Genomic DNA, 20,803 nt, shown 5'->3' with positions numbered 1-20,803 from the left:
AGGTTTTGAGATTAAATTTGCAAATACGGATTAGGCTCTCTCCTCCCTCTCTCCAGTCTCTCTCCCGCTTCTATCTCTCAGAGAGGAGGAGCCAAAGAAAACCACAGCCACTTTTAAACCTTTAAAAGCCCCCCTCACTCAATTCTCCCCCTTCAAACAAACAAAAGCTAGGGGGGGGAAAATACAATACAATTGCATCGATGGCAGGCAACGAGTGGATCAATGGGTACCTGGAGGCGATACTGTCCAGCGCAGGATTCAATCCGACGAAGTACTTTGTTGAGGAGGTGGTGAAGGGAGTCGACGAGACTGATCTCCACAGGACTTGGATTAAGGTTGTCGCCACGAGGAATGCGAGGGAGAGGAGCTCTAGATTGGAGAATATGTGCTGGAGAATCTGGCACCTTGCTAGAAAAAAGAAGCAGGTTTGCTTTTGATATTTGCTTTGGTTTTTGTTTTTTTTTTTTTGTCAAGATTAGTTTTTGATGATATGGGTCGGTTTTGATTTGGGTTGATTGATGCTTTGCTCATGAAAGATTGAATCTTGATGGGAGGCTGTGTGAAAGTGGTGTTGGGTTAGTTACTCTGTTTTCAATTTCTTAATTCTTTTCATTTCTTGGGATTTTTTTTTTTTTGTCAACTGTTTGGTGTGTGTAGTTTAAGTTTTGGGGTGTTATGTACTGCAATTTTTCTTTTCTTTGTTTTTATCCCTTTTAATTTGCTTTACTCATTGTCAGAGGAGCTAGTTTTGGATTGTGTCATCACCTTCTCTAGAGATCTTTTTTAATATTTGTTTTATGTGTTGGTTTTACTAATGAAATTATTTAGAGGGGAAGGGTTAAAAAGTAAATGAAGCATCTGTAGAAATTTGGGAATTGGCTCTGATTTACTACCTCTTGGAAGAGGAAGAGAAGTCTTAGATTTTTCTTAATATATATTTCTGATTCAATACAATTCTGATTGTATTTGATATATGGGTTATAGATTTATCTTTCAAATTTTGTTATTTTCTTTTCTAAGATAGTTGCAGTGTGCCAGTAAGTAGCGCAAGAGTTTGATATACAGGTTAACCATTTATCTTTCAAAATTTGTTATTTTCTTTCCTAAGATATTTGCAATGCACCAGTAAGTAGCACAAGGGTGTACTTACAATATATAATCTTGAATTTCTAGGAGCTAAGGAAAGGTGATGCAGATTAAAAAAAAAAAAGAGAAAAGGGAGAGAAAAAAAAGCTGATTGCTGTTCAGAAGTCATGTTAATTTTGTTTATAAATGGGATTTTTTTTTCTGTTGGCAGATATGAAATAAATTATTTAAACATGTTGATTTACATAAGAATGAATGATGTTAGACTATTCAATTTTTAAGCATGGAAATCAAGAAACTTTTTATATAGAAATTGACCATGGCCTTGGCCAGCCACAATTTTTATTTCACATACATGCATTCTCATTCTTTTTCTTAGGTAGAGAAACAATCATTGCTATTGTCAAAAAAAACAAATAACTGTAGATTAGCAAAGATGACATAAGTATTACTAATTCCAGTTTCAGTGTTGCTTTCTGATGTCTATGCTTTACAGTTAAAGGTGAAGAGAACCCCGATTTCATATATTGCTTATAGTTAATTTTCATTTGTGGACCACATGAATATAATTAAACACATATATTGGGTTTGGAGGTTTGCGTCATTTCTTATCTTGAATTTTGTGTTTTTTGTCCTACCACATGAAATAATTAAACACTGGTGGGATTTTCATCCCACAATTCTTTTTTCTATGAATGGTTGAAAAAAAATCTCTTTGTGGGAAACTGAATCATACGCTTAAATGCATGGTATCTTCGCTACAACTTCACTCTCTTTCTCAAAGAGAGTATGTTAAGGTATTGAATTATTTTTAGGGCCACATTTTGAAAAGTCATGAAGTGGCAAGCAACTAAGTGGCTATATGATTATTTAACATCTATATTCCTTGATCTTTTTCAACTAATATGAGCTATGATCTTTAAGAAAAAAGTGGCTGATAAAAGGAGCAGCATCAGAAATAAATCTTCTCCTAAGCAGTCTCAGGGACATGTTTTGAGTAATTTCCTAAATATTTGGTTTCAGGCACATAATTTTTAGTTTCTACATTTGTTTTTTCTATCTGTTATATATTTAGAGTTAATTGCGGATATACCCACTGTATTATATCCCGACTGTGGATATACCTCCTTACTTCTATTGTTGCAGGTAGACCCCTTGAGTGAAATTTTTTTGACCCTTTTAAAACTTTAAAAATTTCCAACTAAGATGACTCTTAATTTTCTTTCTTTTCTGAATGGGAAACTTTGCAGCTGGAGTGGGAAGATCTCCAGAGGCTTGCAAATAGAAGGTGGGAACGGGAACAAGGGCGGAGAGATGCCACTGAGGACATGTCAGAAGATTTGTCGGAGGGTGAAAAGGGAGACAATTTGGGAGAGTTGGCTCAGAGTGAGACACCGAAGAAACAGATTCATAGGAATTTCTCTGATCTCCCTGTTTGGTCTGATGATAATAAGGGAAAGAAGCTCTATGTTGTTCTTGTAAGGTACATGGTCTTTAATTTTCTGGCACCATCAGAGCTGTGTGATTAAAATCATTTAAAAAAATTAATCGTTAATTTTTAATTCAAACAGCTCGTGCTACTTATATTGGCATCAAGTACAAATGTTCAAACGAGTGACTTTTGTTATTTATATTTGCACATATTAACTGGCAAACTTCAATACCAATTCTCAATTGATATAAATTTTGATAGCTTTGTTCATTCTCTTCCAATTTCAGGATCCTCTCTTTATGGATATAATATTTTTTTGCATACAGAGTCAGTTCGTCCACTAGAGTATACGAAATTAAAGAATATATATTTTTAATAACTTTCCAAATCTCTGTGCATTTTCTAAACTATCATAGTTTCAACTTCACTATAAGAATTGGTTTAGTACTTCTCACATTGCTATCCTAAATTGATTTTTTTTTTAATTTACAAATCCTTTTTATGCTCTTCTTGTTTAGTTTGCATGGACTTGTTCGTGGAGAAAACATGGAGCTTGGTCGTGACTCAGACACAGGAGGACAGGTATATCAGCATTTCACTTAAACAAAAAGGATTTTTTTTAATATTAGTACCTTAAATCTTTCATATTTCAAAATTAGTCCCTTAACTCATTGAAATTGCTATTAGGTCCCCCAATTCTTAAGTTACTTTGAAATTTGTCTCTCAAATCATTGAAATAGTTATTAAATCCTCCAATTCTCAAGTTATTTTTAAATTTGTTCCTTCAATTAAGAGTAGAAGTAGTGACTAGAGGGATTAATTTGAAACTACTTATGAGAATCAGGGGACCTATTAACAATTTCAATGATTTGAGGGACTTACTTCAAAATAACATAAGAATTAGGGAATCTAATGATGATCTTCAATGATTTGAGAGACTAATTTCAAATATGAAATATTTAGGGGCTAATACTGAAAAACCCGAAATATAAATCTACCTAAGATTTACCGTTGTACAATAAGTTTTAATTCTCTTATCCCTTCCAGATAAAATACGTTGTGGAACTAGCCCGAGCTCTCTCGATGATGCCAGGAGTTTATAGAGTAGATCTTTTCACTCGCCAAATTTCTTCCCCTGATGTTGATTGGAGCTATGGTGAGCCAACAGAGATGCTAACCTCAGGCTCCTATGACACTGAAGGAAACGATGCAGGAGAGAGTGCAGGAGCTTATATCATAAGAATCCCATGTGGGCCACAAGACAAATATCTCCGAAAAGAATTATTATGGCCATATGTACAAGAATTTGTTGATGGAGCTCTAGTTCACATTCTAAATATGTCAAAGGTGTTGGGAGAGCAAGTTGGAGGAGGGCACCCAGTGTGGCCTTATGTCATCCATGGACATTATGCTGATGCTGGTGATTGTGCTGCTTTGCTCTCTGGTGCTTTAAATGTGCCGATGGTTCTTACTGGTCATTCTTTGGGAAGAAATAAACTAGAACAACTTTTAAAGCAAGGACGTCAGTCGAAGGAGGATATTAATGCGACTTATAAGATAATGAGGAGGATAGAAGCTGAGGAGTTGTCGTTGGATGCTTCTGAGCTTGTTATTACAAGTACTAAGCAAGAGATTGAGGAGCAATGGGGGTTGTATGATGGATTCGATGTTAAACTTGAGAAGGTTTTGAGGGCTCGTCTTAGACGCGGGGTCAGTTCCCATGGTCGTTATATGCCAAGGATGGTGGTAAGTTATATTTCATTTATGTTTTCTTCGTAATATAACGCATCTATATATGCTATTGTGTCTATAAAGTTCTTGAGCTCATTTTTTATATTTTTTTCAAGCTAAAACTATTGATCACCCGAATTTTGCATCATTTCTTTGCATCATTTATTTCACATATAACTTTAAACAATTTATTAATCATAAACATCAAAGACTACGCAACTACTTGGTAATTTCTGATACACTCTTTACAAGTCATTCGTAAAACTACTCGTTACAAATAACATCCTATTGTGGCATTGAAACATATAAATGTTGACTAATTTGGATGACGTTGAACTTGGTGAATTGAAATGATTACACAGCGAGCTTTTTAAAATCTTTATTTGCAATGCCTTTCTGTGTTTTATATCTGCCCCTTCCTTTTCTCAAAGATTGGGTAACTTTCCATGACATGTTTTAAAGTAGGACAAATTTTTAAAATCGACCATTTAAACATTTATTTACAATCTTCGACCCAGTCCTAACTTAATTAGGAATTTTGACCTAGTTTCATGAAACCAGGTCGAAATTGCTAATTAAAACTTCACGGGATTGCTAATCTCGTGAAGTTTTCTATGTTTAAACTTCACGGGATTGCCAATTTCCGTGAAGTTCTATTCACCAATTTCAACCTAGTTTCATGAACTAGGTCGAAAATGCTAATTAAGTTAGGACTAGATCAAAAATTGTAAATAACTATTTAAAAGGTCTATTTCCAAAATCTGCCCTTAAAGTATGGATTCCATGGAATTTGGATTCTTTGGAATTTGGATTCTTCTTGAACATGTTATCAAATAGTGCATCTTTGGCAACTCTGGATGTGACATCTCCTTTATTTGTAAACAATAACAATGTCATTAATAAATTATTATAAGAAGTTCTGTCAATTAGCTCTTGAACCATGATTATGTTACAATTTCATGGAATCAGTTTTGAGTCAAATTCTCGCAGGTTATTCCCCCTGGTATGGATTTTAGCAATGTCGTGGTTCAGGAAGAAAAAGCTGAAGCAGATGTTGACCTGGCTGCAATTATAAGTTCTCCAAAGTCAGTTCCACCTATTTGGTCTGAGGTAAGGAACTTTTTTAATTGAAGAAGCTTAACATTCATGTCTTAATCTAACTTGAGATGACACCTATCACAGGTGATGCGATTCTTTACAAATCCTCACAAGCCAATGATCCTGGCTCTATCAAGGCCTGACCCTAAAAAGAACATCACTACACTACTGAAAGCATTTGGGGAATGCCGCCCATTGAGAAACCTTGCAAATCTCGTAAGGACTCGCTTGCAACTGTATATGTGAACTTTCATGATTAGTTCTCCGCTTATTAAAATTCGTTGTTAAAATATAGAAAATTTCTCCTATATTTTGTCAGATTAAGATGGATGTATATATTGGTGTAAGTTAAGTAGAACGCCTTTTCACAGCACTGCCTTTAATGATAACCTTAGGTTCTAAGTTTTGTGCAGAGAGAGGATTATGTCTTTTATACACAGAAGTGAGTGTCTAATATTAGCTCGCTGAACTACTTATAAATATCCTTATTAGTCTTATGCATACAAAGGTTATTTAATTTTGTCATTTTAGGCAAAGCACGGTTAAGATGAATGATATTGTGATAGTAAATAAATAATGGCGATGATGCAAATATTTAGTATACTAATAATATTGCTGATTTGGATTCACGTGGTTGTTTTCTGTGACTGTTTTTGTAATCTGGAATTTGTTTTCTAAATGTCTGGATTTATGAACAATTTTGTATTAACCTGAACTGAGAAAAGTTTGCATGGCTATCTAATACCTGAGACTTACTGGGTTTCTGTTTGATTTCTTTGTTTGCATTCTTTTTGCTATAATCTTACCCATGTTCCTTATTTCTTTCTTCTGAACGTATGTAAAGATGAAAAAGAAAAGGTGCCAAAACCTTATACAAGTTTTTTGATAACACTGCACATTAATTTAAAGACAGGTCCCTCTACAAATCTTTCACTTACCTCTGAAGTTGCATCTCCTTTCAGACGTTGATAATGGGAAACAGAGACGACATAGATGAGATGTCCACAGGCAATGCCAATGTTCTCACAACCGTTCTAAAGCTGATCGATAAATACGATCTGTATGGACTAGTGGCATACCCTAAGCACCATAACCAATCTGATGTCCCTGAAATATACAGGCTCGCTGCAAAAACAAAGGTTAGCTGATAAAAAATATACTAGATGCTCGAAAATTAACCTTCTGGAATTATTAAAATTTCCTTTTGTTTTTTCTTGCAGGGTGTCTTTATAAATCCTGCACTAGTCGAGCCCTTTGGTCTTACTTTGATTGAGGTGAATCTTGTTTTATATTAAATTATCAAAGTACAGTTTCGGGTTGAACTGCTAGTTTGAGATTTTTGGGAAAAAAATTTGCAGGCAGCTGCTCATGGGCTTCCGATGGTAGCCACCAGAAATGGTGGGCCTGTCGATATTCAGCGGGTATGCCTATCTTCCTGTAACTCATACAGCATAGGCTAAGTAGCACTTAAATGCCATATAGTTTCGCTCTCTTTGCATTTATATACCCTCACGATCTTTTCATAGCATTTATATACCATAGGCTAGTAATTTAGTACCTTTTGTTATGCAAACATTGGAAATTTTCTCCTGACTGTTTCCATGTGATACTCACATGCTAATTTGAGAACTTTTGAACCATTAGTTTTTGTTGAATTTACTGCTAAACCTCTTCCAGTTCTATTTTAAAATAGAATTGGTGTTTGTTTACCTGAAATCATAGGACATTATAATATATTCATGAATGTAATTTTTCCTCATGTTGCTTATTTTAGGCACTGAACAATGGACTACTTGTAGACCCACATGATCAAAAAGCCATATCCGATGCACTTTTAAAGCTCGTTGCAGATAAGAATCTATGGAGTGAATGCAGGAAAAATGGTTGGAAGAACATCCATCGCTTTTCTTGGCCTGAGCATTGTCGCACTTATCTAACAAGAGTAGCAGCTTGTAGAATGAGGCATCCTCAGTGGCAAACTGACACTCCTACTGATGAGGTTGCTGTTGAGGAATCTCTAGGAGATTCCTTAAAGGATGTTCATGAGTCTTCTCTTAGGCTATCAATCGATGGGGAGAAAAATTCTGTCAATGGAGAGATTGTTGACTCAAATGAACTTGATGAAGCAACAGAAGGGGATCCAGAGATACAAAACCAAGTTAGACGGATCCTTAACAAAATCAAGAAGAATTTGCCTGAATCCTCGGGTACTAATAATGCTAAAAAGGCAGATAGTTCAGGGCTTGTTGTACCAAAATACCCTCTTCTTCGAAGACGACGGAGGCTTTATGTGATAGCTCTTGACTGTTATAATGATAAAGGAGATCCTGAGAAGAAAATGATTGAGGTGATCAAAGAAGTTTTTAAAGCCATTAAGTCAGATTCTCAGATGTCGAGGATTTCAGGGTTTGCTCTCTCAACTGCGATGCCTATTTCTGAGACACTCGAGCTTCTAAAATTGGGGAAAATACAGCCTACAGAATTTGATGCAATTATATGCAGTAGCGGGAGCGAGGTTTATTATCCAGGCACTTCTCAGTCTTTGGATGCCGAGGGAAAATTTCGAGCAGACCCAGATTACGCGACACATATTGAATATCGTTGGGGTTATGATGGAGTTAAGAGGACCATAGCAAAATTGATGAATTCTCAGGGTAAATCTGTTGTTGAGGATTTGACAGCGAGTAATGCCCACTGTATCTCATTTATGATTAAAGATTCAACCAAGGTATATTCTAACTTAATGTGGATTTCTTGTAGAATTATGGAAATAGTAAATATTTAAGAAATTTATGGTATGCTTGTTTCAGGTAAGACCAGTTGATGAGCTACGTCAGAAGCTTCGGATGCGTGGTCTCAGATGCCATCTTATGTACTGTAGGAGTTCTACACGGTTGCAAGTCATTCCTCTTTTGGCATCTCGGTCTCAAGCACTCAGGTATTTTCTGATATTTGTATGAAATTTTACGACTCCTAGTATCAGCATATTAATGTTCAGGTACTCAGTTCATCTTCAATTTCAAACATTCTGATGTTCGAAAATGACTTTTTCCTGAATTCACTCGACTTGAGCCAACACGTTATACCAGCATTGATTTCCTCCCTCATACGTCAGTGTCTTCGTAAGGCAATCCATTACATCTGAAGTCAAGCTCTTCGGAGCCAGAGGGTCTATTTCATAAGCTTAAACTAATATTGTAGTATGTCTGATGCATGGTCCCAAATTGAGTTGCCTTCTATATTGGATGTACATTCATCGCCTTAGTTGAAATTATTTCCTACTTGATGAAAACTTGTTGAAAACAAGGAGATGATTGTCCAACACTGTATTCCAATTCAACAACGCGCAACCAAACACGCATATATATAACTTTGTTTCTTCATACAAGGTATCTATTTGTGCGTTGGGGCCTGAGCGTGACAAACATGTACGTGATTCTTGGAGAGAAAGGAGACACTGACCACGAAGAGTTAATATCGGGGTCCCACAAGACTGTTATCATGAAAGGTATTGTGGAGAAAGGATCCGAAGAGCTGTTGAGGACAGCAGGAAGCTACCAAAGAGAAGATATTGTTCCTGGTGAGAGCCCCCTCATCGTCTATACTGAGGATGGAGTTCGATCTGTGGAGATCATTAAGGCATTCAAAGAAGCATCTAAGGCTGCTTCTGGATTGTGATATGGTGATAATTTCTTGGCTCTACACTATTTTTTTGAAAAGAAGATCTCATTAATGTTTGATGAGGTGTATGTAATATTTCTGAGTACAGATCTTTTATACTAAAATTTGATCTGATATCAGATTGTATGTGGTTCTATAACCTTGTACAAAATTACAAGCTCAAGTACACCAAAATTTTTTATAAAGATTGGAACGCAAAAGCTGAAGCGGAAAAAATCTTATTTCACTTATCTCAGGTTTTCAGTTCTTTATGAAGACTAACTTTGCCTTGTAGGCATCATTAAGTGTTTATATTTGTCCCAAATATTGTTTCTTCTTAGATGTAAAGTTAAGTTTTATCACACAGATTTACGTTGTATTTGATAAAACCATTAGCTGAAAGTGATGGCTCTCACTTATAAAATTAGAAATAAGAGTCTATATCCTTATCATATTAAATCCAAAATATGACTGTCATTTGGACTTACCAATGTCTATCACACATTAGCGTATGAAATGTGATACTGATGTTAAGCATCTTGCTACCATCATTTCCTTTTAGCATCATAGAATGACTATGGAAAAACATGTATACTTGTAAGGACATAGACATGCAGATGAAGCCTTTTCAATACAAAATCCAAGAATATAAAGGAGAAAGCATTAACAAGCAACGGTTTTGTTTGGTTGGGGTGGGGTGGGGGTGGGGGGGTTGATATCAGTATAAAGATTCAAATCTTGTCTCCGTGAACGACCCCAAGCTCATCTTCCAAAGGCTTGGCAGACACTCTAAGCCTTCAAGAACCATCACAATCAATGTATCTCTTCAAACAATTTCTTTCTATTTGATTGGGAAGCTAAGGGAGATGAAGGAAATTTTACTGCTTTTCAGTCTTTTGATATGGCAGTTTTAGGGGCTTAAGGAGCACTTACCAGGTTTGACAACTTGCGAGTTTGAGAACTCTCTATTTTCTGAAGAAAGAACAGTTATATAAATCTTTTGAAACACACAGTTTTAAGCGCACCAATGCAATAGCAAAATGCCTATGACTCATAAGCCAAAGAAAAGTCTCCAGAAATAAGGATGGATGATGATAGACAGCAGTATTTATCTCCATTAACTTTCATGGATTTGGCCTAAAGCTTATCCTTGTATAATTGGATCGGGTGTGATACAAGTAAAGATACAACATAGATTCAGTACTTTCTGTTTGAGAATCTTCTGACATCGCTGAAGCTTGTATGAATGACTAATCCAAAATATGTAACTTTCATCTTAGTTGGTGCATTTCAGTTTGCATAGAGACAATCTGGCATTTGCCCAACAACTCAAGCAAGAAGTTACAACACAAGAATCTCCAACAAAAACGTGTCATGAACACCTGATAAGCTTCAGTAACTTATCCTTCATCCTTGTCAAAAGAACAATAGGCTTGTGAATTGACCATTTCCTACTTATGTTACATGTATATGTATTGTATGTGTTATATCAAATAAGGAAACTTCAGACAAACTGCTTGAGGAACTCAGTCGCTACTAGGCGTCCACGTGTGTTCACTGAAAGTTTTAACTCGTTGATTTCCTTGTCAATATCCTACATCGTAAGACAATTCAAGTTAAAAACGCCATAAATGTGAACAAGATAAAGTGGGAAAAAAATGTAAAACTTTTTAACATGCAGATGTTTTTTATGCTGCTCTGGATCTTAGTCTAAAACTTTTGAATATATCCAGGGGAACTTTTATCATAAGATAGTATGTTTATGACCAAAAATCAAATGGCTTAAAGAACTGAATGGGCATGTACATGTGTTTAAATGCATTTGGGGGATATGGATTACCTCTATGGGTCTATACCCACCTTCAAACTGCATCAATTTAAAATATAACATAAAGCTTATCCCAGTGGGTTCAGGTGCATGAAATTTTTTCAATTTTTTTCCAATTTTTCATTTGAAGTCATCTCTTTAGTAAAATTAACAGCTGTTATACATTTTTGTTGTTTACAACTTTATATCCATGTCGTTTAGCCTACCTCTACATCCTCGTTGCTCCGTTAGATATGCTACTGTCACTTCTTCTAAGTAGCTCATTTGCGGACTATGTAGCATGTCATTTTATGTTGGATTCACTCAGAAACTGAGGAATCCAGTCTTACAACTATATGATAACGAATATGGACAATATAGAGTTCTGTATGATGATCAAAGATTTAGATTCTTATATCATATACGCCTGGATTAAATGCAAGCACACACACATGGACTCCCACCTCTGGGAGATATCCAGATGATAACATGCTTTTTATCACCTCTGCATGCTCTATGCTGATATAATTAGATGTATTTTACTCAATGCTACTTATGTTCTACCTATGTGACACTGTTCTATGAAAACTATTCTTCCCTGAGTGCATCTAGACTGACAACACTAGCTTCTCCACTTTCATTCATCATGTCTCACTTGATAATTGTTTAATCTCATGGAAGACTAGCAAGCACTGTTAACAATTCAAAGACCACGGTGAAAGGTAGTGGGATGACATACATAACTGTGATAGCACCGGAACATATTTCCTAATACGTCCCTTCTTTGCAGACAATCACTATATTTTTTAGGTTGCCTGTAGAGTACAAAATTTCCGCAAATTAAAGTAACACCAGAATTTTAACGTCTGTCTATAATGACTTTCAGAGTAATTCTCTTAGCTGAAGAATTAAAAATTATAAGAATACAGAAAGTTTTTCATTTTTGTATTTGCTAACTTGCTGGCCCTCACCTTGCCAACAGGTTTGAGTTGTAGATTAGCTTAACAACGACCTCCACATTAACATACTACAAATATATTCTTTCACGCATTAAATTCTTGTTTATGTAGAATTAAAGTGTTGTGGACTGTGTCAACAATGTGGGATGCAAACTTTAGACCAACTGCAAGCGAAGAAAGGCTTCACATGTTTAACATAAAATCTCTCAACATCTTCTCCTAAAAAACCCAAATGAAGTAACACACTGAATGTGATTATGCTTCAGCAGTTGAGATCAAGTAACTACAACTTTCAGTAGAAAAGAAAGCACATAAAGTTAGACTTAGGGTGAGTTTGGCAAACGGAGCAAAACTGGGCCAGGACCAGTTTTGGCCTAGTTTTGTGCTAAACTAGTTTTGTTTTGAACCAAACCCTCATGGTCCAAAACAAAACTAGTTTAGTGACACTATTTGGGCACAAAATTTGGGGCCAGATTTAGCCCAGAATTTTGACAAACAAGAAACAACACAAAATTGGGTCAGTTTCAATCCTGGCCCAATTTTACAAAGTTTTATCTGATATCAGGGCTCAAGGATCAAGAATTTAGAGCATTTTCAGCTCACAATTGCGAGAACTGAGCATTGTATTGAATTGAGAAAGAGCTTTCATATAATATTAACATGGAGTATCATCTATCTCATATGGACTGCAATATGAGATTAGCATGATCACAAGATATTAGCAAAGGATCGCATTAAATCTTCCAAAGATTAAATATTAAACACATGAAGTTTCTAATTCTAGAGGTTGACAATAGCCCCCCTAGAAATTTAAAAAAATATATATCAAAATGAACAAAAAAGTACTGAGTGGCTATTTGAACTACACTATATATATTATGCACTTAAGACATTGAAATATGCAGAAAAAAGAGTGTAGAATTGGAGCCAAGAGAAATCGTTGTTAATCATCTTATCAGGCCTTGTAGTTTGTGAATGTTGATTTTCAAATGGCCTCTAAAGGAGAACTGAAAAAACACAGCTTAATTTTAATCCTTAACAAGAAAATGTAAGCAGAAAGAAAACAAGTGAGGAACTTATTTACCCTTCAGCAGTCATAGCTACCAACTAACAATTAATCTACTAGCAGCTACCCATCTTTTTGACCAGCGTGAATTGTTTAGGCTTCAATGCACTTGAAAATTCATGAATGATACAAGTTTGTTTCATTCACAGTTCTAGTCGATAAAATTTATGAATAGTGCGAGTTTGTCTCATTCAATGCTACAGTGGAAAGTAAACTGAAGCATAACTTATCATCCACGCGCTCACATGCACATTACAAAGCTAAAAACTTGTTTACTCTGCAGAAATAAATGCACATGAACAAATAAGGGAATGCACACATACATTATACGGAACTACTTTTACATTTTTTATCAATTAGTTGTTAGGAGGAAGAAAACAGAGTTAGGGGATTGGAACACTACGAGCAATTTGAGAACTAGCAGCTACTGCAAAATTTTTTCCACACAACAAACAAGGTTTAAGGTCTTCAGGCATCAACGTACATCAGATTTCATGCATGGTCTGATGATAGAATTGCACTTCACTGCAATCCAATGAGCGTGGAAGAGTTTGCACAAGGAAGCATGGAATCCGTATATGGATCTAAATGAAAATTATGAGCTTAAAACTTACTCTTGGTTCAATTATTCACACAAACACCGATAGACAGAGGTCTTCAATGTTTCTCCACAAATAATGAAAGATATTAACAAAGCAATGCAATTCAGAAAAGAGAACATTTTTAAAGTAAAAGAACATACCTGCATAAATTGCACAATGAAGTCTATAAGCTTGTGCTTGTGCATATCTTCACAATGGTAATTTGTTATTAGGAAGCTAATATCGTACCCCTGGAAGAGACACGCCATTAATTAATTGATGCGATGAGTAATGTACATATTGTTAGGCCAACTGGGCTTTAATATGTGCATTATTAATCTATTTTCATGCATAAAAGTACCTGTACTGGTTTTCTCCTGAGAACCTGGAATGCTTCCGCCCTCATGGATAAAAACCTAAGGAACTTCTTTGCAAGTATGTTCTCAAGCTCATCTGCTTGCTTTACCTGTATAGAACACCCAAAAAACACAAACAAGTTTAAGTTTTAACAACCAAATATAGAAGCCAAAAGCTAACATTAAAATTTTGTTGATATTAGATGTTTGCATTAAGAAACAAAGAGACAAAAAAAAGCTGTGTCATTGTTGTTTATCCTAAGCTGTATAAAGGTTAAAGTAAATGGCAGGTTCACGAAATTAATTTATTCATGGATACTAATTAACCTATACAGCTCTTTGGTTATAATTAGATTTATACTTTTTTTTATTGATAGCCTTAATTTGCAATTTTCCACACCAAGCTCTAGGACTTTAAAGTTTGGAATCAGGTAGATTATTTTAATGGAATCAGAATCATGATCATGTTCTTTAATCAAAATAGCTTACATTCTCTCTTTCTGAAAAGATGATAATTTATATTATTATAATCCTCATTTTACATGTCTTCAATATATATATATATATATATATATATACATATATATACATATATTTATATTCGCAGAGAGACGAGAGAGAGAGAGAGAGAGACCTACTATCAACTTAAGTTGATGTTCACCAAACTTCCTAGCCACTCATTTATTAATATAAAAAACCTTTTCAGATATCATGCAAGGATCCCTAGGCAATATGAGTGGCTAAAAAAGTTTGGTGGACACCTTTTTGCTATCCACTAAAGTTACACAGAATTTCTCTCTTTGAATGCACAGATACCAAATCACAAGTTAGAAGTTCTTACACGAAATGCAGAAAAGGTACACGAACTTGAAAGATCTAGGTATTTGAAACTCTCTCCTAACAGCTTAGATGGATTAATAGATGAAATGAACCTGGAATACGTGACAGGGAAACATTCCTCCTCTGAGAAGACTAATTAGCTATGTTGCATGGGTACTTCTATTTCGAGCCATACCTGTGTCGTGTTGTGTAGTACTCGTACCGTACCCATACCCAACACCGAAACTTCAATGGACACTCCTTGGAAATTTGCATACACTTATTCAAATGTATACTCAGTTATATAATACATGTTTTAATTTAAAACACACGTCGTACACTTCTTGGACGTCTATCTACACTTCACATGTAATTCTTAAACCACGTTGGACATAAGTTGGGTTCTTTTCAGTTTGTACCCAGTTCAAAACTGTGATTATAAAGGGTCTTTTGTATATCAACTTAAAAAAAGCAATTTTATAATTTATATTAAATGAAAAAATAATATTGATTGTATAAAAGAAACATATAAATGTTATAGGAGTTTTGTTTCATAACATATTAAATGAAAAAATAATATTGATCTCATGTAAATTATTATTATGTATGTATGTGTAGCCGTGTCCCGTACCCTACCTTTTACAAATTTCCTGTCCTTGTACCCGCACATGCAACTGCACCCATACCCATGTAACTTAGCTAATTAGATATACAGAGCTCTCGCCACCTTTAAAAATATAATTGTCTCTATCTCCATAAGTGCTGTGGCAATAATTGATTGTCTGACCTGGGTGAATATTATCATGGGTAATTAGTAAGTACAGTTGTAGGCATTATCCAATAGTTTACATGATCATGAAAGCATTTCAAATTCACCTCAAATTTGTCTAGGCTAAGTGAGAAAGGCATCAAGAGTCAGCAGTTTCTAGTCAGCTATAAACTACGCACGTAGCTACGAGATCAAAACTTGAGAACTCGCTCCTAAAAGCTGAAACGGGCATAAGTCAAATGTTGCTAAATGAGGGAGAATGTAACTCCTGACCCAACAGAAAAACAGCGGAGCATGAAGTGATCATGGTAAAATAGTGAAGAAAATTAATCATCATCCATAGACATTTAAACATCTATTCACATAAAGCTGGATTTGAAACAAACTGATCAGGTTTTAATGAAAAATCGTTCTTTCCCATAACTTACAATAGAAAAGGAGCATTTCTATAATTTGTGGTTTAGCTTTTAGACAGAGACATTTTCTGACACATAATACAATTTATTAGATTATTAAACTCTTAATGAGCAACAGCCAAAAAGAAACTCAGTAACTTCTACACAAGTCTGCCTGCCTATGGTAATGATGTTACAGTAACCACCAAAAAAACCATCAGGACCATCAAGATTACTGTAAAATGGGTGCAATTTACTTTGACTGCAAAGCATTGAGATATTGCAAAATGTCTAGGAAATAGAAGGGAAGGTTGCAGCAAAGTGAAATGTCTGCAACAGTCCAAGCATTCTTGATTAGAAGGAAGTTGTATTGCATGTCTTACTCACTGTACATTCACCTAATACTATTCTTTTTTAAAATAAAGATGACTAACCCTACCTGGACATTGTTATGAGACTCATTTGCAATCACCTAAAGAAAGGATGGTCCAATGCATGCAAGAAGCAAACAACAAATTTATGAATTTCAAGGTTGCAGATATTATCATGGTACAGGAAATCTCAGAAAGGTCAGCTATCTACTAAGCCTCCTTTATACATGGTGTAATCCATGCTACATGAATTTTTTCCCCCATTATTACCCATCCAGACATATTAGTGCATAAAATTATCTTGAAAGTCATAGTCAACATATTATGCATGACTAAATTGTTTGACATGGTAAACTAACTAAAACTTGATGTACCAGCATTAAACAATAAAATAATTTCGAATACCACTGGAATTGAATTAATCTAAACTTGTACATCGGTTTTTTTTTTGTGCATTTCCTTGTTAGTTCACTTTCCAGCCAACATCCATGCAATCCATCAAATAAGCTAAATGTTTGACATGCAACTTTATACAACAAAGAAATATCATAAGTGGTTGGAAATGTACCTTCATGCTAATACGAATAGAATTAATGGACGTCTCTATCAGGCACTTCTCTGCCTCATTTCGGCATATCAAAACCTGCAAAATAGTATGGGACAAAATGCATTTTAACAAAAATATATGAGTTCAAGATTTTCACATGTAGAATCTATTGACTTTTGAAGGTTCAAGCAAACTGCATTCTGTTGATTAGTTAATTACAGGTGCTAAGTAATAAGGTCTCTTTTTACTATCACGCAAACAAACTAGTTTCAAGTTGAGCGTCTAAAAGCACACATACATGCACATGCATACACATGCATTCTTCTGTTTCCCAAATGCCAAAAATGATCTTTTGCAAATGTTGTGCCACAGATTTACAAAGTTCTCTGTGATTTAGAGTATTGTGGAGCTAAAAAAACATAGGAAAGAGGGTTGAAAAGCACAGATAGATTGTCACATAGATAAAAGTATATGAATATCCAAATGAAGCAGATAGGTGCAGAAAGTTAACACTTCTGATAACAACCATAAACTTCGAAAAGATTGCTAGATCATGTTCTTTTGATAACAAACATAAACTTCGAAAAGAGTACTAGATCATGTTCGGCATTAGTACGATATGTTTGTTGTTAAATAATTGCTAGTAGCATTCAGAGGGAACTAGTCTAAGGGCCATTCTTTAAGTTACCTGAGTCACATGTCAGTCACAACTCACAAGTATAACTTCAAGAAAAGAAGACTAATTCTAAGACAGGTAGGTCAAAGCCAAGAGAAAGGGCAACAAACCCAAGAAAGAGAAAATGACCTAATAACAGAACTGAAAGATGGACATGAGTCCAAAAAGGAATAAGCAACTTTACAAAGAAAATAAACGATAAGTTTTCAGTTCTGCAAAATGCCAATATATTTAAAACAGAAAAGAACAGCGACACATCTAAGAAAGAAACTTATTCTATAAATACATTGAAATAGAATCCACAAACTTCAGGAATTTCAGGAATGTGGCTCTCTAAAGTACTTTGTACGTAGGCTGTCTCAAAATCTTACTGGATTCAACAAGAGTTCTGGGCTGGTCCTGCAAAAGATAAAAGGACTATGAGATACTTAACAAAATGCACTTAAAATAGATTAAAGATTGGAACTGTTACAGCATGCAAATGGTAGATTCGAGTAAAAAAACAAATGTTATCTGGGACAAGCAACTCAGACCCAGAGAGTCGGGGTGTGGGGTATGGGGGATGGTAGGAAGGAGGGGTAGATATGAACCTAGATCACAGTACCAAGCATTAAATGATAAAAGTTTTAAACAAAATATTCCTACCTACCTACATATGTAAACTAGTCCCCTCCCTCATTGAACAATTATATAAACATCATCAATATTTATTAATGCACCCCCAAACCTTGATATTTATTATAATGCCCCTCAAATCTTGATATTCATTAAAATGCCTCCCAGGTCCTCAGCATTAAGTTAGTATGCACCCAAGTGACTTAACAAAAAATATGAGGAATATATTGAGAGAATATTCATTTTGGGGACATACTAGCTCAATGTCGAATATTTGGGGGCTGTTTTAATAAATATGGATGATTTGGGCTTATATAGCCAAAAAACCCAGTAATAAAGAGATAAATATAGAACTATAAACAGAACAAGGGGAAAAGGACCCATTTTTTACCTAGCAAATTTAGTTAGAATGTTGATTATGGACCATTTAAGATTTCAAATATTTTTATAACACTACGACCAAAAAAAGATGCAATTAAACATATTTAAACATTCCCATCAGTGCATAGATGATGCTAAAATTAAAATTCTGAAGTCTGAAGAATTCAAAGGAGTTCGGACATTTTCACCCCTCCAGTATGTGAAGCAAAAGGTTTATGCACAATTTGGTCATTTTGAGACAATTGTAGGTGCGAACTAATTAATGGATGGTAAAGGCTAGAAATAGGCAAGTACTCCAATCTGAAGTTATGATCAAACAATCATATTGAAGGCATAGTGTTGATAGTACTTACTTCAGTTCAACCTCTGGCTTGTTATGTCTTTCAACTTCTTGGCAAGGAAAATTCTGTGAAGTAATCAAGTTACACCCAATTAATTTTAGTTATTGATAAGACAATCAATTTAATAGACAATTATTTTGTGAAATGTTAAATTAAAAGCAATTCCAGTATAAACAGAAATAAGCATAAAATAAGACATAAACAAGAGAAGAAATCAAGGTGAATAAAGCACTACCAGAGTACGAGTACCAGTCCATCTAAAAGGATTTAAAAGGTAAGAAACAGTACATAATCACAATACATAAAGAGGAATGAACAGATCTGTCCACGTGATTATCATCTCACTACCAACTACCAAGCACAAAAACTTGTGATTGGTACCAAGTTCCTTCAAATTGCTCTCTCTCTCTCTCTCTCTCTCTCTCTCTCTCTCTCTCTCTCTCTCTCTCTCTCTCTCTCTCGATCGACACACACACACATATACATGTACATATACATACACTATTTTATCTAGTTTCTATGGATAAGAGCACCTAGCTTAGCAGTTAGGACTCTAATCATATGTTTTTCATATGCATGGAAGAAAACTGAATAGAACAAAGTTAATAAAGTTGCAATACAGAATTTTCTCTAATATATCAAAGGCCCTTAGAGAACAAGACAAAACTCTTGGCCAGATATCACCATAGTATTTCTCGAAACAGTATAGGTATGGTGGAACTAATTGCAAATGGGAAAGTTCTGCATCCTTTTTACACAACGTCATTTGGGGATTCCATGCATTACATACCACCTGTTACTAGCTTCTAAAGAGATTGCTAAGATAAAATCTGGTAACAAGGTATTAAACCCCCACCCCCACCCCAACCCCCAAAAAAAGGGATTACTATATTTCAACAGAGCTGAACCCTCGTTGAAAAGCCTAACCTGTGATGGTCCACACTGATATGATAAATGTAGAAACAAAGGTCAACAAAAGAATGTTCCTTAACATCCAAAGAGGCCAGAAGATTATGATCAATTATCACCATTAATTTCAACCTTTGAGAATGTGAAGGCCTCTAAGTGCCAAAGTAAACAAAGCATTCGAGCACAAATTCCTTCTTCTCCTGCATAGAATCTCATCACGAAGCCACTTAAAATCTATCTCGCAACTCATCACAAGGCATCAAATTTCTCGTGGCAAGTAGTATGATTCCAGTAAAATTCCCAGCCAACTTGAAGTTACTTGAAACTTATGCCTTTTGGTAATTTCTCGTTTTCCCGTATTCTCGTAATCAGTTTTCATAGAAGGACACTCCATACCCGTAACTGGTACAGATCTTATCATCCACCTGCAACAACAAACCGAATTATTCTCCTAAAATTCCTTCAATGATTGGAAATCATTTAGCATTCGTCAGTTTTCTCCGGGATTATGATCTCTTTTCTAGTCAATTTTTTTCCCATTCACCCAAGTTTCATCTTGAAACTCCATACCCACACTTTTTTCTAAAGAATACACCAAAACCCCCACAGATCACAAACCTACGAAATTTCTAATCAAGGGTTTTGGTAGAAGCAGTAAATAACAAGCGTAATAATTTTCAAAGCAGAATTAGATTGAAATAATAAAAATTCAACACAAGGAAACCTGTAAGCACATTGCAGCCTCGAGAGTGTTGCGGATGCATTTGAGATACAATCGCAGAGCGTTTGCCTGCAAATTTCAGAACGAAAAATTTGAGATCCCCAAAAGCGTTTCAAAATCTAAAGCAGCAACTAACTTAAGATGGATATCATGGAAATTTCGAAAAAAAAATTTTGAGAAATCAAGTTAACAAAAACCCCCAAATTGTATGCCATTAACTTTAATAGAAGGTAAATGATGAGAGCAGAGTAGATCGCGCTTACCATGACACAGTACAGCGGGGAAGCGAGGAGATGCGAATTGGTGACGAGCCAAGGAGACGAAGGCTGAAAAGCCCCCTGGCTTAGTTTGAGAAGTTAAATATTATAATGTGTATTCAAATCAAACAGCGTCGGGGATGTAGCTCAGATGGTAGAGCGCTCGCTTAGCATGCGAGAGGTACGGGGATCGATACCCCGCATCTCCATGTTACGTTTCCCTTTT

The 20,803-nt window shown here is 35.3% G+C and overlaps 2 protein-coding genes and 1 non-coding gene across 3 annotated transcripts; 2 read left to right on the top strand and 1 right to left on the bottom strand.

Annotated features, from left to right (window-relative positions):
* Positions 201–9,258, top strand: LOC109837222 (probable sucrose-phosphate synthase 2). The gene is made up of 12 exons (XM_020405373.1): positions 201–425; positions 2,337–2,569; positions 3,037–3,100; positions 3,566–4,264; positions 5,240–5,359; positions 5,432–5,563; positions 6,310–6,486; positions 6,568–6,621; positions 6,706–6,768; positions 7,122–8,075; positions 8,158–8,285; positions 8,737–9,258. The coding sequence occupies exons 1-12, from the start codon at positions 201–203 to the stop codon at positions 9,023–9,025; spliced, it is 3,138 nt and encodes a 1,045-aa protein (XP_020260962.1). The 3' UTR covers positions 9,026–9,258.
* On the bottom strand, positions 10,183–20,683 carry LOC109837221 (actin-related protein 2/3 complex subunit 4). The gene is made up of 8 exons (XM_020405372.1): positions 20,584–20,683; positions 20,324–20,389; positions 18,703–18,755; positions 17,725–17,752; positions 16,699–16,773; positions 13,782–13,886; positions 13,582–13,671; positions 10,183–10,601 (listed from the first exon to the last, which is right to left on the bottom strand). The coding sequence occupies exons 1-8, from the start codon at positions 20,584–20,586 to the stop codon at positions 10,512–10,514; spliced, it is 510 nt and encodes a 169-aa protein (XP_020260961.1). The 5' UTR covers positions 20,587–20,683; the 3' UTR covers positions 10,183–10,511.
* On the top strand, positions 20,714–20,786 carry TRNAA-AGC. The gene has a single exon. It is a non-coding gene; the product is annotated as a tRNA-Ala (tRNA).

Source organism: Asparagus officinalis, chromosome 4, assembly GCF_001876935.1.
Source record: "Asparagus officinalis chromosome 4, Aspof.V1, whole genome shotgun sequence".
NCBI lineage: Eukaryota > Viridiplantae > Streptophyta > Magnoliopsida > Asparagales > Asparagaceae > Asparagus > Asparagus officinalis.
This window is presented reverse-complemented; position numbering and strand designations above follow the sequence as displayed.

What these genes read in the sequence shown, in the direction of transcription:
- LOC109837222 (XM_020405373.1), top strand. Translation starts at nt 201, where the DNA reads ATGGCAGGCAACGAGTGGATCAATGGGTACCTGGAGGCGATACTGTCC. An exon ending in GGCTCGCTGCAAAAACAAAG is followed by an intron (nt 6,487 to 6,567) that starts GTTAGCTGATAA and finishes TTTTTCTTGCAG; the next exon opens with GGTGTCTTTATAAATCCTGC. An exon ending in TGATTAAAGATTCAACCAAG is followed by an intron (nt 8,076 to 8,157) that starts GTATATTCTAAC and finishes TGCTTGTTTCAG; the next exon opens with GTAAGACCAGTTGATGAGCT.
- LOC109837221 (XM_020405372.1), bottom strand. An exon ending in AAGCCAGAGGTTGAACTGAA is followed by an intron (nt 17,753 to 18,702) that starts GTAAGTACTATC and finishes TATCTTTTGCAG; the next exon opens with GACCAGCCCAGAACTCTTGT. An exon ending in TCATTGTGCAATTTATGCAG is followed by an intron (nt 10,602 to 13,581) that starts GTATGTTCTTTT and finishes CTTACGATGTAG; the next exon opens with GATATTGACAAGGAAATCAA.